At 39.7% G+C, this 17,920-nt stretch overlaps 1 protein-coding gene across 8 annotated transcripts in view; it reads right to left on the bottom strand.

Moving 5' to 3' along the window:
* Window positions 1-17,920, bottom strand: part of GRIP1 (glutamate receptor interacting protein 1) — a 315,370-nt gene that overhangs the window by 94,435 nt on the left and 203,015 nt on the right. For 7 of the 8 annotated variants that reach the window (XM_030961011.1, XM_030961017.1, XM_030961010.1 and 4 more), the window contains exon 2: window positions 12,749-12,829. The exons of the other annotated variant lie outside the window; for it this stretch is intronic. In XM_030961011.1, the coding sequence (XP_030816871.1) occupies window positions 12,749-12,829 (81 nt within the window). The remainder of the gene's footprint in view (window positions 1-12,748; window positions 12,830-17,920) is intronic. 8 annotated transcript variants of the gene reach the window in all.

The following is a 17,920-nucleotide window of genomic DNA, read 5'->3' as shown; positions in this document are numbered from 1 at the left end:
CCTTCTACCAATGTTTTCTGTGACTAAGAGCAATGAAATCTCCTGACTTCGGCCTTGTTGCTACTTTCCCCTATTAAAATACTTCTTGTTTGGCTTCCTTGTACTCTTTTCAGCTTGGTAATAAGGGAGACTTTACTGAAGAGCCTTCTTTATGTGTTTATTCATATAACATCAGTGGATTCCCCAAACTACACAGACATAAAGTGACACAGATAACTGCAGTTTGGTCAAGGACAATAAATAAATAAAAAAGACTATCTGCATGCTCCTAGCCTGTATATCACCTACAAACTTTTATAAGTACCTTGTTCTACCAGTGCAAAAGATGTGAATGGATGTGTGCACCTATATATAAAAAACCCCAACAGGTGCACAGTAAATTAATTACAAAATTAAAGTTGCCAAAAAGTTATTTGGGAACCCTCCCAGGTGATAAAACCTCTCACTGGCCAGAATAATTAATACAAACCATGACTGTATAAAGAAGACAGTTTAACACAGCAGTACTTAGTACACCTTTGTGTTAGTGGAGTAGTGACTGTCACTCAGATGCTTTTTCTTCTTCTTTTGACACAATTCCCCAAGATTATTAGTAACAAAAGAGAGGACAGGAAAGTCATGAAAGAGTTTTCACAATAGTTAAAGGAAAATGACTGGGAGGAAAGCCCCCTGAAGCACAACTTGATTACTTTAACAAAGGGAAGATTAAACGGTGATTTCAGAGTGAAGTGCCTATAAAGGATGAGGTGAATTTTGATGAAAAACAACTCTTTCTTACAAATGAGGTGAAGCTGAACCTGCACATACTCAAACTAAAAAGAAATGCAGTGAGTCTAACCACAAAAGGTTGTGATGTGTTTTGTATCACTGGCAACCATAAATAGATTGAATGTCCTTCTAAAATATAATTCAAATACAAGTGGAGATACAAATAAATTCCAGGAAGCTGTATGTTTAGTTAAGAAAGACATAAATACTTCTTTTGGCCCCAGAAATTCTCAATAAGTACATCGAAACTCAAACGGACAAGATTTTTGTTCTTACCACTGCACTTCTAAATAATAAGGAAACAAAAGCTAGTTTGCACTGATGTTATAATCAACTTCTGGTCTTCCAGATCCTGCACAAACCAAACCACTTCTTTTATTCTACACTCTGAAGCATGCCATTACATCTCTGTCTGCCCCACGTAACACAGATGTGATGTGGAAGACACACAAGCACCAAAATCTCTTTTCCTCTTCTGATTGTAAGAAATTAATAGAAAGCATGAAAATGCTATAAGGCAAACAAAAAAAAGAAACTTTTTCTCCATCCTCCATACAAAATACTTTGAGCCATTTCATATTGGCAAAATGGACATAGAATTTTATAGCAGCAAAAAATAATTTAAGATTTTTGTGTATAAATCAGGCTGTAGAGTGAGAACGAGCAGCTTTGATGCACTGATACAGTTGAAAAGAAGAGGCAAACTACTATCCAGATCTGGGGTAGCATATTTTGGTGTTATCTTTGTAGATGGTATATTATTTCCTTACTATTTTCATGCCCTGAAATGATAATCACTGAAGAAACTGAATGAGATATTAAAAAAACACTGAACAGATGGAAATCATGCATTAAGTCCTTTAAAGAGGTATTAGAAATTATATTAGGAACATTAAAAACATCAATTTAATTATCTATAAGATAAAAAGAAATTATTAAGTGCAAAAAGACTCAAGCAGGCAAATGATTAAAAAATTATCCCAAACTTCTCAGATGAGCAAACTTCTCAGACCTTAAAGGAACAAGCCAGGATTCTGTTTGCCAGTCACGTGCTTCTGTCTACAGATTCATGCAACACAAGACTTTTGAAAGAAATCAATGCTCTCGTGAGTCAGATCAACATTCCATCTAATCCTGCTCCATCTTGAAAAGCAAGAAAATGAGGTTTAGGGACAGCAGGAGAGCCAGCCTACTTTGCCCAGTCTGGTCCTGCCACAGTTCCTTGATATCCAGTAGTGTCACATTAGAGAGTACAATGCTTCTCAGTCTTTTTAATATTTATATATGAAGCTCTTGGAAATTAACTTATTCAGTCTCTTCTGAATGCACAGACACAGTCTGTACACACAGATTTACTGCTTGCTCTTCCTCTCTGGAGATACTGGATCCATGAGTATCTCAACATAATGATGCAGAAATCATTTTTGAATACACATTTTTCCTCCAATAGTGGACTGAAAGCAGTATAGAGAAGAATGTTTAAATAGATTTCCACTCAGAGAAAAATATATTGCCTGAAAAATTTTTAATACATCTCATTACTTCTGAACAGACTGGCAAACCTGAGCATTCCTCGTGAATCTTCTTCTCATGTACTATCAATTTTTCTGAAGATACCCCCTTTTCTTGCCCCAAGAAAGCCCAGCTGTACCGTCCCATGAAAATGCAGCGATTTTTCAAGAGGTCAATACTCAAGTTAAGCTTCTCAGTTACCCAGAAGAACCTCTAGTAGCTGCAATAGGTTATGCATTCCACAGACACAGTCAGTCTGGCTTCACAAAGTTTTACAACTTCTAGACAGCAGTGACTGTTTAGATTGGCGAGTTTTATGTTCAGCCAGGAAGGGATCACCATCAGTTGCACAATCCCAGGGTTACAAATCTCCCTCTGCTTGGCACCTCCTTCCATGACCTTTTAAGAGCATATGGTTTTCCTCTCTCTTTCCAGGCTCACCTAGCTAGTCCAGTGTCCCTTTCAGAGACTGTGTCCATGCTCCTATTTCAAACCTAGTCTTGACCATCTTTCTTTTTTTCCTTGTTTCCCTCTCCTTACATGTCCACTATACCATGCCTTCTCTTCTGAAACCTTTAAAGGAGAATAAATTTTTCAACAGATACCACCAACATTTTGATAAAAATGAACAAAACCAACCATCACAAGGATAATTTCCCTTTGTGGAGCTTAGAGAGCATGCCAGAATTGTGCAGGAAAACAACTGTCCTGGAAGATGGGACCCCCCACCTCAGGAGATGCACTGATGCTTCCCAGTCTATTTTCGGGTTCCAAGCTCAATTAAAACATCCCGTGGTATCCCAGTGACTGGAAGGCAGGTGCTAGGGACTCATGCTTCAAACTAGCAAATGGCCAGAGGAGTACATGCACACGTACACATGCAAGCACATTTGCTGAGTACAGAACAATTCACTCACAACTGCCCATCCCTGCCCCAAAATGTGCATGCAACAGCTAAACTGCTGAGGCAGTTTTTTAAATGATGTTACAGATGCTATATGATATATCATCCTATACTACATATAGCTAAACTGATTTTTCTGGAAAAAAATGCAGCTGCAAAAAACTAATACATTTTACTCTGAAAGGCTAAAGGTTAGCAAAACTATATGCAATTAAATCCAAATACACATGAATGAAGGTGTTTGGTACCATCATCAACAAAATCTGCTCCTGGCTGTGTGAATAGCAAAAATCATTTCAAGTCAGGTAAATTTTCAGACCTTGAATCAGTTGGGTATTTGAAAAGTGCACATTCCTTGTGTAGAGTATTGCCCTTAATACATTTTCTCCTTCATGGTAAAAGGAGTCAAATGAGACTGTTCTCTATTCTAATCCTTTTCAGTACTGAAAAACACCAGCATGTAGCAGACCTGTAAAGAATATGTATAAATAAATCATCAGCAATCTCAATTAGGTAAGAACTCAGTGACCTTTGTTAATTTTCTACAAGAGACAAATTTCTTTCCTGTTTATCTGTATATGAAACATGAAGTTATTTTGATGAAAAGGAGGAAGGGCAAGTGTCATGGTTTGACACTGGCACAATGCCAGTGCCCCATGAAAATATACTTCCCTGGTGTTCGCTGTGAGATGTGACCAGGAAATAAGCAAAGCAGGCCTCTACCTTAGAAAAAAGTTTATTAACTAAACTACAAAAGGAAAAAAAAACCACACACACACACGCACACACACACCTGGAAAATGAAAACTCCACGAAAAGCATTTCCTCTCCCCCCCCCCACATTTCCAATACATCTTCCAAATTTCAAATCTCCATCCATCACCCTGTAAATACTCAATTCCAGTCCATCAAGAGGAGAGGAGTCCTTCTTGGGGCCATGGTGACCTCTTCCTTGCATGCCCAGCGCTCCCACCACTGGACAAGGAACAGAGCTGCTTCAAGGGTTATCCTTTTAAGGGTGCTTTGACCAGTTCCGAAAAAAAGCACAGCTTCCTCATCACTCTCGGGACCTCTTGTCCCCCCCATACTTGTCTACCCCCTGGGGCCGGGGGGTCTCCAAAACTGAACCCTCTCAGTTCTGAGCCATCGCCTCCCCCCTGCAAGCAGCCTCTGCGTCGCGAGGAAGCATGGTTCTGTCCATGGCTGTACCAAAAAGAGTCCAGCAACCAGCTACTCCATCATCCCTTTCCGGCCTCTTCTTTACTCTCCCAGCCTCACTCACTGCTCCGACTGTCATTCTCTTGCCCATTTCCTCTTTATCATCCACTCCATCTCCCCTCCGGGAAAGGTCCAAATGCTCTGTGAGGTCTTCATTGTCCAGAAAGGGGTTAACAAACTCCTGCACGCGGCCAGGCTCCTTCCCTGCTGCACTCCCCCCTTCCCCCTCCTTCTTCACAGGCCGATATCACTTCAAGGCCACAGGCCCGTACCAGCTTTCTCTCTCTCATCTTCTAGCTGGGGGGGCTGCCCAAATCTTCTCGGGGCCTCTCTCCCTCTGTCTTTCCTGGGTGGGGGGGGGCTGCCCAACGCCTCCTGGTGTCCCCACCACCCTTCCATCTTGAGGGGTCAGGCCTACCTCTGCCGGGCCGCAGGTTTCCCCTCCCCCGCCCAGCTCGAAGCCGGGCAGGGGAGGCCTTGCCTCTTTGCTGGCCGGAAATCAAAGAGAGAGCCCACGGGAGTGCTCTGCTTCTAACCCCTGTGTTCTCAGAGGCGCATCCACCCTCAGTGGCCAAGCCTGGTGTCAATTTAAAATCTGGACACCTATTGGCCTCTGGCCACTCCATTCCCAGAAAACCTGCTTCCTGTAAACCCACGACAGCAAGAAAGAAATCTTCAGTAATAAACACATGAAAGCAAATTCCGAAATTTTCAACGTCAGTGGGAAGGAAAAGACATATAGCTCTGCAGCTGCTTCACAGACCATTTGGTAAACCTCCAGCAGGTTAAACAAACACACAGGGAAGCCTGTAAATGATACAGCAACTGGAGCCTCTCATCAAACATGAAAATCAGCAAATGACTTTGCAGATATAATAAACACCTCAAGTGCAGAAAAGCTTGCCAGCCTGTGATCTGCATTTCACAGGTCAGAACTCTTGCTTCTGCTCAGAAATCACCCACGATCATTACCATAATAACTGTGACTGCAGAGGTTACAGCTAATGGGTTTCTAAATGCCTAAAATCTCTTCAGTGGCATTTTGTGCTGATTTTTAAAAGTACATAGTAAAAGTAAGTGTCTATGAGAAAAATGCAAATTAAGGGAAAAAAGTAGACACATACTTGAATTTCCTAACCCAGCTTTTACTGACACACATTTTATTTTCAAGTCTTCTGCAATGAATTCTTTTTTCTCACCATGAAAACTATGAAAAAGGTTGGGGATGATTTTGACAGGTTTTCTCAGGCAAATCATGCTCTTACTCTGCAAAACCAGTTAGCCAATGAAGACTATTTCACATTTTGATGGGGGATGAAGGATTAGGTAACACAGCGCTGCATCTGTGACAGCAGAGTGCTTCTGAAATCTGAGGGAAGCTGAAGTTAAAGTCAAGGCAGGTTTCTTTTGACAAGGATGAAAAAAAATGACTGAGGACTGCACAAGTCAGGCAACATTGCTTGAGAAGGTGGCTGCACTGTAGCAAATGATGCAAGGGGGCCTGCTGATGTTAGGAGCACTGTCAAAAAATAACAGGACCGTTTAAATCTTCTGCAGTTTTACTCAGCAGAGGAGCCTGAAGGAATTGGACCAAGTTAACTGTGGCATGAGAACAGCTGCTTTTGAACACTCACTGTCTTGCCAATGCCATATTAACCACCAAGGAAAACAAAACCAGCTCTGGAGCTGCGTTTGCACACAGGTAAACACATACCCAGAGGGATGCATCATCTGTCTGTCACATCTGTCAGTCACTGGGAACCTGGTGCAGATGTTAAGATCTGAGCTACAGGAATAACCTGGGAGCCATCTCCCTCCTGAGCATTGTCACTTAATGGAACTTAGATCCCAGGACCACTTCAGAGGTCTAATTTTTTTTTCAATTAATGTGGATTTTTTTTTAGAAACCCTTTTATCTCTCCATCTTACTTTCCAGATTTCTCACCTTTTTCCGAGATTATCTTGCAACAGAAAATTAATGTGCTCCATCTATGCAGTACAGAACTTTTCCTCGTTTAAATTGAGGCACAACACACACGATCTTAAATTCAGTTAATACAATTCTATACTGGCAACTCAATGACATCATAACTGGATCACATGTTCTGGCTTTAATTTAGACTGGATTCTGGAATTTTTGTTTATATATATATAGATATACACACACATATACAGATATATATAAATTCAATTACTTTCTTATTTCTTCACAACCTCTGCCTGCTTTCTGATAGTAATTTTCTGATAGTATTTTTATTTAAACAGATATTTCCAGATGCTACAAAAGCCCAACAATCATAGTGAAGAAAGAAGAAGGGTCTTTAAAATTCTTCAGCTTCCACTTGACCTACATTTGAGTTCATCAGTTGTGGGTAGTAGACAAACCCCTCAGGAAAGCCAGATTTGATGCAGCTTGAGACAGAACGTGAGCATTTGCTGCACAGCAGGCTGTGGGCCAGGGAGGGGAAAAAAAGGCATACCTCTGTATTTTTGTAAACAGCTCCTCTATGCGTTCAGAGCCAAGGACCGGATGAAAACTGCCTTACTGCTTTCTAATGACATTTACATTGTGTATTTAAATATTTCAGAGCCTGAAAATTCCCAGGATGTTAACTATTGGTTTTATTACAATAATTTAGTATTTCATAGCTTCTCTTAGGAATATTTTGTGTCCTAAGCAATTACTGAGGACACTACATCATACACCAATTACTTTTTTAGTATCAGCTCTGTAAATATTATCTTTTCAAGGCATTTTAAGCTTCTTTGATTTGCATGTGCTCCCTCCTAGCTAAGCAGTTCAAAATTCAGCCTACCCTAAAATTATGTTTGTTTAACATTTTATTTTTGCATTAAAATCCTGTTACCAAGCTTCCCCCAAACAAGGCTGCAAACCATCTACTAACTGCAATTCCAGATCTTGAGCCACTGCAGAGGATGTGCTCAGGGCTGTACATTCACTCTGTTTTCCCTCCAGTTTGATGGCTACCCTTGTTTTTGAGATCAAACACTGTGCTGAAATACAAGACCTGTATTACAGCATGCTTCAAAGAATCAGGTAGTGTGGAAAGAAAGTGCAGTATTTACACATGTACAAAGGAACTGAAAAATCTAGTTGCTTTAATTTCAGACTTTAAAGTCTCCACAATTTTCCTTCAGAGCACAGTGACCTATTTTAGTAACTGACCTGTTAGTACCTCCCTGAAGCCACATACAAAACTTGCAAATGACAAAAAACTGGTTAGAGAGAAAAAGAGGCTCCTGTTGGTGGTGAAAACCTCAAAAGAATGACTTTAAACATCTAGTTTAATCTTTTCCTGCTTGTCTCTACAAAGGTCGGCATGCACTCACACCATAAATGCAGATCATTTGCCTGTTCAGCAGATCCATTGTCACTGTGGAGTAGAAGGTGGCTGGAATGAGACTTGGGAAGGTTCCTGTGGGTCCCAGAGGCAGGCAGAGCTGGAGCACAAGGGTTACATGGGAGGTGAAACAACAGTGGCTTGGACAACATGGTGAGGGCAAGACTCCAAGGGCCTTCTGCTAGGTGTGTTGAGCAGGGCAGAAGGCAGGCAGCTGAGTTATCCTTCTGTCCCACGCAACAGGAGAACTCCACTCTTTGAGGAAATATTTCCTCTACTCTTCGTTATTTGGTGCCCATTTCTTGAACAAGAATTTACTTAGGAAAGAGATAGCTCACAACTGCAACCATCCCAAGCCAAACAAAATCTCTGAATTCACAGATTATTCAAATAGCTCTCCCAGTGTATAGTTCACACTATAGTTCTTCTGAGCCCTTGACCACTTCAGGCAATGAGACTTTACAGTCAGAAGTCTGAGACAGTGCACATGTCTAGGTTAATAGACAGAAGGAAGAAGTATTTTTAATTTTTTTAAATGTAATGCCAACTAGATTGAGCACAGATTCACTTTTCGCAAAAAAAAAAAACAAAAATGAAACACCGAGAAGCTGACACATTTCACCTCAAAAAAGGGTGGTGTTTTTTACTATTTTTTTCAAGTAGTGGCAAGTTTTACAACTCAATAAAAATATGGACTAAAAGCAAAATGAAACTTTTTTTGCAGATTCTATGAAATATTTTAATCGGTCTTACATTTATGGTGTCTTATTCTTACTTCACAAAGCAATAATTTTTATTCTTGTGTCAGGTCACTTCGTTCCCCTCCACGCCCCCAGTTTTCAGTAAGTGAATTGAAAACAAAGAAATAGATGTATAAAGTGAACAGTTTGCACATCATTACTGTTGACTGATTTACCCACGTTGTTAAAACAGATAAGAGGACACTGAATTTTAGTTTGGAAATCATGGGAACAGGTATTCAGCACGTCCATATTCGGGACAGCACAGGAACATGCTTATCTTGAAGTAAATGTTAAGGTCTCCTTGACTTCAAAGGGCCTCTTTAACAGTGCCATCAGCTCTTGACACTGTATCAGTGCCACAGGAATAGCTGATGTCCTTTTTAAAGCTCCTGCAGGAATAAGTAATGCCAGGAATGACACCTTTGGCTCACCTGCTACTGACCCAACACTCGCCCTTGGCTGGGCACTGCCTGGACCCCTGGCAAACCAGGAAACCTCAGTCCAGAACACAAGGGAACTATGTCCATCTAAACCTAGGGATTCAAGAGGCTGGCTATACCTTAATTTTAAATTACAGTTGTTTTTAACTGCATCTATGATTGTGAGGGAAGGGTCTAACCCATGACTTCTGAAACATATTGTTTTCATTGATGTGCCTTAACACTACTCCTGACAGTTTCTTCGGGCGGCACAATATACTCACTCCCTTGGCTTCTGTAAGGACACAGTAGCAATAAGGGTTCATCATATTCTGCTTGACAGTCTAAATTTAAATATTTAGAGGGGAAAATCAGTTTGTTTCTGACTGCAAGCTGCTTCTCATGCAGCATTACCTCAAGCCTTACTTTTAAGTTAAGAAATTCTGACTGTGAAGCTAAGTAACATTTCAAACAATCATGTATATATAACTGTAACTAAACACCTACACATATGTAAAATAAAGTCCATGTTTCAAACTGCATTATATTAATGCATAGAATTTGAATTAACTATTATTTCAGCAATTCTGTAAATCCCCTTGAAAGGATCTGTTGCTTGTTCATTTTGCACCATGTGAAGACATGGTAAATATGACATGTAGTCTCATCACATGAATTATGCATTCTGCATCTCAAATAAGCAGGTTCTGCTCCAGGGAGATGCTTAATCCATTCCTTCCTTCTGGGGATGAAAGAAATTAAACTCAGTGCACTGATCTCAAAGTATGTGCTCATTTGACTTTAATTACAGAATTATTATTTCAACATTTTTTCCTGTAAAATAAACCAAGCCTGAGCTCCATGTAACTTCCACAGAATTACATTACTTCTCTGTGCACTCAGTCAGTGCTCATCAATACTGCTCTTTCAATACAGTTTCACATGGAAGGATAAAACCCACCTCAAGAGCTTTGCAGCTGGTACAGTAGTGTCAGGCCTCGCAGCACAAAAGCTCGCCTTTCTGATAGTTGCCAAAAGGATGGAGCAGTGAAATCCTTTAAAGTGAATTCAAATGTCATGAGAAGGAACTTTCACCAGACACAGGGAGATGCCACGATCCCATTACCAAGCTGGAAGATTTACATCTCACATCCTGTATATCTTCACTAGTATTTTTTTTCACAGACTGTTCAAAGCTGTGCAAAACTCTGCATACAATCAATTACCTTGCTAAAACCCAGAAGTTTTCCCTTGGCTAATTCAATAGGCAGAGCATTCCTCGGGAATAGAACATCTGCTGTCCATGTCTTAGGAATGACAGAGCATCAAGTGGAATAGACAGCTGTACTGTCAAAGGTACTCCCATGCTTCAAGCTTGAAAAACTAGCAGTCCAGAAATGTGATGTGTTATCAGGCATACCATCTGGGGGAATAGAAATGAATGCTTTCCATACAGGATAAGATCTCCATGTGAGGATTACTGACAGTAACTCCAGCTGACATGTTCCCATCCAGGTCCAGCAGAATTTACTGGGTTCACTGCACCACACCTTCCAATTCAAAAGCTATTTGGAGCTGACCTACATAATGTCAGAAGGGTGATCCTGCTCCTGAGCAAAAGCAGCTGTTGTGCTTCTGGTCTTTTACTAATTAATGCTACTAGTTAATAGTGAACCTCCTATTGCCAAACGAAGCTGGCTAGCTGGGGTGCTTCTGCACCTCTGCCAAGACTAATCCATAATGTGAATAAAATGCTCACACACAAGTGAGAATAGAAGCTATTTACAAGGTGCTATCTCACATACAAAACATGGTGTCAAGTGATATAAATGTTTATAGGTTATTTTCAGAAACTTCAGTCAACTCCTAAATTTTCAAGTTAATTCTCAAAACAATGCTTAGTTTTGCAACACCTTTTGTGTATGTAAACCCACAACATTCATTGTGTTACAATGAGAATTTGCTAAGGCATGAAGAATTTTAATTACAATTTTTAAAAATATCCAACCAGCTCAATCTAGTTTATCCTTTGGGGCTCCTAAGGTCTAGAGATGGAACAAGTAATTCAGATAATGTCATCACTATATTAAAAGCTGAAGAATATACATAAGCGTAGATCAGCTGTTTTCAGAACACCTGAAATATAGCAAAGCAATTCTCACTGAACACTTGTATTATCTCTCTGAATAAACTGTGACGTATGCAGAGCACACAGTAAAAATTTATCTGCAATGCTCTCAAAAACTCCAGAATGTGCATCAAAATTGTAAAAAAATCAAAATAAATGGTCATTAGTCATGATGACTATTACTCAACACCTGAAATTCCTAATCTTATCAGATGCTGTGAAGAAAAATTGTACCAGTACATTTTCATCAAACTTTAAAGAACACAAGTGAAATTGTCAGGAGTTCTCAAAATGTCATGTGAAACCACAAACTTCAGCCTGTTCTCAGACCTTAGCTTAAGTGTTTTATAAATACAGTAATGATACTATAAATGATAACTACTAAGATCACAGCAAAAAAACCCAAAAGGCTGAAACTTTCAAGGCCATAAATATTACTGACCTATAAGCTACAGAATTACCTGAAAAGTACCCTATAGAGGTCTTCATTCATTCTAAAGAACAATGAATATCGATTTATATTGACTTGGATAAAAAAAGACCTGGTTGATGTTTGTAGAATTAAATATTTTCTTAGAAGAATAACTGCACACTGGATGCTGTACTTGAGTCTTTTCACAGTGGTTATGATCTTCACGATTCTACCATAAAAATAACAACTTTTAAATCACTATGCTGTTTTCCAGAATGAACATGAATGTTCATTATAAGCAATACTAAATAAGGCAGCTTGCTCTCTCTCACACATAGAAACATGCACACAAAGCATCCACAAAATGTGCTTTAGCTGTTCCCTATAGCAATTGGGATGAAATCTGAGCCTAGCAGGGGCAAAGGTCTGAGCTCCGTCCCCCATCCAGTTGGGTCGTCTGTCTTTGTTCAATAATAAAGCCACTTAGCACAGGCAATATTAACCATTAGAGGGTGGGTGACATGACCTCACAGCTTCTGATTTCTACTGCAATGCATCTTCCCTTCGAGTCAGAGGTTACTGTGCTTAAGGTGAGAACAGCAACATCAATAATTCCACCTGAGTGCACCCTTGGTCAGCGTTCATTTGTTTTCATTAAAAGGTCTCTAAAATATTACTTGAGGTGAAAATCCCTTTAGATTGCTGCATAGTATGTATGTCAAACTCGGACATATATCAGACTTGTTTGAAGGAATTAAAAGAGACACAGGTGGAAAGATCTCTTATTTTAACTAACCACTGATCTAATGGTCCAGCTTAGTGTGATGCAATGACACAAAAGATAAGGATGGACAAGTGATTCTGCACATGGCAGAAAATCACATGAAGACAAGAACTCTGGCAGAGTGTTTCTCTGTTAGATTTCTGAGCCTGGCCGATGAGTTCTGGAAATTATGAGTCAATCTCCCTTTATTATCGAAACCAGATAGCAAAGAACAGATTTCAGAGGGCCTGAAAATATATGAGCCTCTGATGAAAAGGTGGTTGTGCTCAGTGTCTCAAATCTGCTGTGAAAGACAGAGATACGGGGATGTTCGTCACAGCAAAAGCTTGAGGCAACCTAACTGTGGAAAATTCTTACAGTTCTCTTGGAACTTTCCTTTTAAAGTTGCTCAATAGCAACTGTAATACATTTGCTTTTTATAACTAGTTGAATTTTGATTATTATTACCTTGCTGATCAAAAACAAGTTAGGTGTTACAAAAAGCGAAGCAAATCTTACCTGGAATACTCTGTCTCCTCACAGACAATGCTCCATCAGGTGCCTTTGCCTGGTTTGCAGATTTTGTGTAAGGACTCTCATCTAAACAGAAACAAGCAACACCTCCAGTTACTGTTAAATATAATGTTAAAAGCAACATTTTTTTATCCAGGTACTGTATGAACCAGCAGAGCAGATCACAAGAGATGCTGTGAGCCAGATGATGATGGGTATTTCTAAATGCTGATTCAATGCTCAATGTCATGCTTAGACTTGATGACAAAGGCTCTGAATAGGAGAGCTGAAAAGGATGTACTAAAACTCAGATTGGAGATAACACATATTGATGACAGGTCTGATATACAAAGGCTTTTTCAGGTTTAACATACTGATAGAAATTGCCCTTTTCTCATGTTTAGAAACTTTGTGTGTCAAAGACTTGAATGACAGAGGCACTGTCCCTGTTCAGGAGTAAAAGGCTTCCAGAAGCTTTTGAATATTCTGGTTGGGAAGATGCACTCCTTTTCCTTTAGGATCTGCCAGTGGGTGATTCCTTTTCCTTTGTAGCAATTGATTGGAGAAAACATCAGAAAGCTGTTGCCAAACAGGCCAGGCACATTTGTGCCTCAAGAACAGCCCTGTACCTGTCTGTGTCTAAATACGAAGCTATGTGGAACACCTACTGATCAACTTCAGTGCATTAAAGACCACTAATGGTGGGATGAGCAGATGAGTCACCAATTAGAGACAGCACTAGGCAGAAAGTGAGTCACTTCGGCATCCCTCTTAAGAGAAGAATGATGGTAAGGAAAAAAATCAACTACATTGTAGCTTTGAAAAGGACAAGGTATAAGTGCAGGAAAGAAATGCGAATAAAAGAAGAAATAGTATATGCATTTTATCATTTCAATCAAAAGAAAGGACTCAGAAGAAATAAGGCTTGTGCCTTGCCCTCCCTTTAATTGAGTGCTCAAAGACTTTGAAGTGTCACAAATCTTTCTGTTCGCATATTTTCCTTCAGATTGCAAATGACTGATGCATTTATAGCATGCGCATGAATACATGCTTAAATACTGATCAATGAGTAGAGGAATCAAAGGCTACATTATCTGTTATAGCATCCTCAGATCAAACAGAACCATATAAACTTTTTCTGGAGGACCATATTTTCAGCTGACACTCTTGACAGTATAATCCTTCTTTGCTGATTGCACACTTTACATCTGGCGAGGTCTCAAGCTCCTTTAGAAACTTGCATCAAAGACAGCAGTCCATTTTTATACCAGTGAGATAAGGGTTTGGTCAGCAAAGTTAATTTAAAATCAGGTCTCAAAGAAGTGACTGAAAGAGCTTGGTTATCCTTTAGAACCAGAACTTCTGTAATGAAGTCTGCTACTGTTAGGCAGTTGCAACAACAAAAAGCTTAAATTAGTTGAAAAGGGAAAAAATGGAAAAGGCAAAATAATTATTTATAGCCATGAACCTTGATGAAAATACAGCAACTAGTGAAGAACATGTATTGGTAAAATAGCATAACAGCCAATATAATTGTGTTTTCTACAGTAAAATGAACTGCAATTGTTTTAGGACTACAATGTTACAAGTGGAAGACTAACAGGCTTGATTATGTTACACGCTAGTACAAACACCAAGAAAATAAAGCTGCCAGCTACAGGAAATAAAGAAGCATGGAAAAAATATTAACATGGATCTAGGTACATAATTTAAGAAAAAAGATATGTAAAGCCTTTTCCTTCCATTTGAGGTAAGTTGATAAGCTAATATTATTGCGTATGTAGAATATACACCCCTCATTAAAGGAAAAAAAATACAGTACAACTGAACTAAAGCTTCTGAAAGAAGCAGCATTTATCCTTTTTTCTTTCACAGAAGGAGCACCACTGAGCTTGAACTCAAGGCTGAAGACAAAGAAACTGAACATGTGGCTTATATGTCCCATCCATTACTACTTCATTGCAGTTGCTGAACATGACAGTGGATAGTGTGAGACACACACATTTTTTAATTAGAAAGTCTGCAGGAAACATAATACAATTTCTCTACAACTGATGGATAGTGATGACTCCTGGGCTCTATTTGACGGCATGCTCTACTTAGGAAAAACCTATCTATTTACAGAACAAAACAGTCCTCTCCAAGTCAGACTTCTTACATGCAAATTATTGCCATCAGATCGAGGGAGAGGAAAAAAGGAAAGAAGAATTTTCACAACTAGACCTTTGCCACTGAATCTCTGTCATGGAGCAAATGAGTAAATCTCAACTCTTATGCTGGAAGATTTTCCCAGTATTGCACTGGACTATGAGTACTTGTGGTTATTCTGAGTTCAGAACTCAAGACAAGTCTGCAAATCTTTCTGGTTAACAACAACAATGAGGGGAGGTGACCGCACATTCAAATACTTACTAGGGAGCCTGGGCAAAAATGTTTTCTACATAGTAACTGGCAGATGTGAAAGTAACTAAGACTGCACAGGTGAGTAAACTAGTGTTTTAATTTAAGCCTATTATAACTGAAAGCTTATATGGGGTGGGTACTGCAGGCATGAAATTGCATTACATTTCTTAATCAGCTCAAAGATTCTTGTGGCAAAACAAAGGGCCCAGAAAGTTCCTTCATAAACTTCTGAAACCCCATAAATGCAAAATATACCCTATTATTATTAGGAAAGAACAATGACCCATTGGTGAGATGGCAAGCAGTTCTCAGAACTTGAAAGAATTTTCACCCAATTCCCTTTTAACAGTAAAATCAAACTGAAACATAACTAGAAATAGGTATGAAGGACTCCAAGAAGTGAAGGACAACAAACACAACCAACTGTACAAAGAGTTCCTATTGAGTCTTACTGAGATGCTTAACGGAGACAGGAAAGCAAAATAAAGATCAGACAAATGCACATGTCACCCTAAAGAAGCTAGAAAGACAAGGAAGTCCTGAGAGCCCTGAAATGTCACACACCATTCATGGTGCCCCAAATGAAAAAATCTGTTTGTACGTACTAACAAAGTTGCATGAGCAGCCACAACAAGTTATCATCAAATTAAAATTTTTTGATACATTCACGCACTCTGTAGTTAGCAGAGAGGGTCTTAAAAATGCAAAAATGTCTTATGACAGCACTGTCTAGGGGGATTTGTAGGAGAGTTTTGTATTACCAGCAATGGTAGACTTGGAGATGAAAATCAATTCAGCAAGCCAACACAGAAAAAGCAAAGGAGCAAAAGGAGATGAAGTATTCCCCCCCCCCAAACAGGAGATAATAACTCAGTATTAGGATAAATTGTGATATATTTTAAGACGCCACACACACAAAGTAGAGGGAGAAACAGGCTAGATTCAGAAAGACAAATCTCACCTGTTTACACCCCTAATAGTAGCATAATATCAGCAGGGAGTGAGCCACAGTCCATAAGGACCTCACAGGCCAAAGTGCACTGCCCAAAAGCACAGAAATGCCTTCCCCTGGACACACAGCTGCAAAGCCGGCCACTCGGCATGGATTCTTGCCCGCTTCTGAAGGAATGCTCCACAGGTGGCCACATTCCCTGCCAGCTTAGCTACACCCAACCACTTGTGCAGCTGCTTTTGATACACTACTGGCTTTTTTTTCCCTCTCATAATTCCCTCTGGCTAAAAAATTAGAGTAAACAATTTCAGCAAGTCAGTAGGTCATACAAAGGTGTCGGTTGTGCCAGCAGATCTCTTCACTCAGTGACTACAGGAAACCAACCCTCTAATGCTGTTAAGAGGCAGGGGTCATCCCCACCAAATTCATACTTTGCATGTTTCTTACAGTTGTAAATATGCAATAGTGAAAGATGTACAGTGTACACTGCGCTAATCCACTCCTTCTTGGTAGAACACATATGATAATCTCAGAGGTGACACCTTGCAGATTATTTGGATTCTTAATCAGCAAAGCCAAATGACCTTTTTGTCTTTCCTTTCACTCGTCCTCATGAAACAGTCCTGAACACCAGTAACACGAGCTTACACATCATCCTTTCAAAGCCCTGTATACCATTAAAGACTACAAAGCTAATAATCAAGTGGACAGGCAAGTATTCCTACTGCTTACAGCTATTACTGTAGGTTTACTGCCCTTTGCTTGTGTGGTAGACAAACAGCTTTTTTTGCACTTTCCTTCCTATTTTTAACCTGACGGCATCTCTATCCTGTAACTGAATGATTCATTCTTTGAGAGACCATGCTGTGACCCATTTATATCATTCTGCATTGCTTTTAATATACAGGTGTGGGGCATCTGTCCAAGATTAATGTCTCTAAAGAGAGTAAGAAAGAACAGTAATGTAACCCCAGAAAGATTACACATGAGACAATGTGTACAGATACATATCTGAAGTGCCTGGGACTGTGTCAGCAAAATGACCATATGAAATCATTAGATATTTGCTGTATTTAGTTTAATATCCTTTGAAGGATACCAACTGGGGGCACATAAGAGGGAATAAAAGGACGGCCTAAAGATACTTCCTCAACAGTCTAGACATTCAACGTTTCAGGCAGTTTATGACCACTGAAGCATTCTCACGTCTCTCTTGGGGGCTGTGAAAGCTATTGACACAAGATGTTGTTTACACATGTGGTAAAGGCTAAGGGCACTCCCTCCTTCAAGTCTTCAAAAGGGGTTAGAGGACGTTTCCTTCACTGCTGCCACACATGTCCATGCAATAACTGCTGAAAACAGTAAATGTGTCCAAATCCTGGGCAGCACCAGGTGGCCCCAGAAGGTGACTAAGCACAGCTACATCCTGTTTCATACAAAGGGAAGCTTCTTCCCACCCCACTGGGAACAGCTCCTGAACAACTCTGCAGCTGTCACTTTGCCCCTCCTACACTGAGAGGAAATGTGAAGATGCTTCACTTGTTCTCAGCTCTATGTCACCATTTGTACCTGCTTTTGTACTGCAAAACCTGCATTAGAGGGAGCAGGGGAATAATGTGGCATCAAATTTGTACATGAAATTTCAAACACAGGAATTTTCTAATATTTAGGAGCTTGAAAGCTGTACTAACTTTTTTGAAGTTGTGGAAGACTTACTCTTGTTTTCCGTCATAATGCTTTCACAGCAGATGTGAAAGCATTATGACGGAAAACAAGAGTTTCCATCTTTCAGTTCTTCATTTTCCATTCTTTGATAGCTTTAC

The sequence above is a fragment of the Camarhynchus parvulus genome, chromosome 1A (genome assembly GCF_901933205.1).
Source record: "Camarhynchus parvulus chromosome 1A, STF_HiC, whole genome shotgun sequence".
In the NCBI taxonomy this organism is placed as follows: Eukaryota; Metazoa; Chordata; class Aves; order Passeriformes; family Thraupidae; genus Camarhynchus; species Camarhynchus parvulus.
The sequence above is the reverse complement of the archived record's forward strand: the minus strand, read 5'-3'. Positions and strand labels throughout refer to the sequence as shown.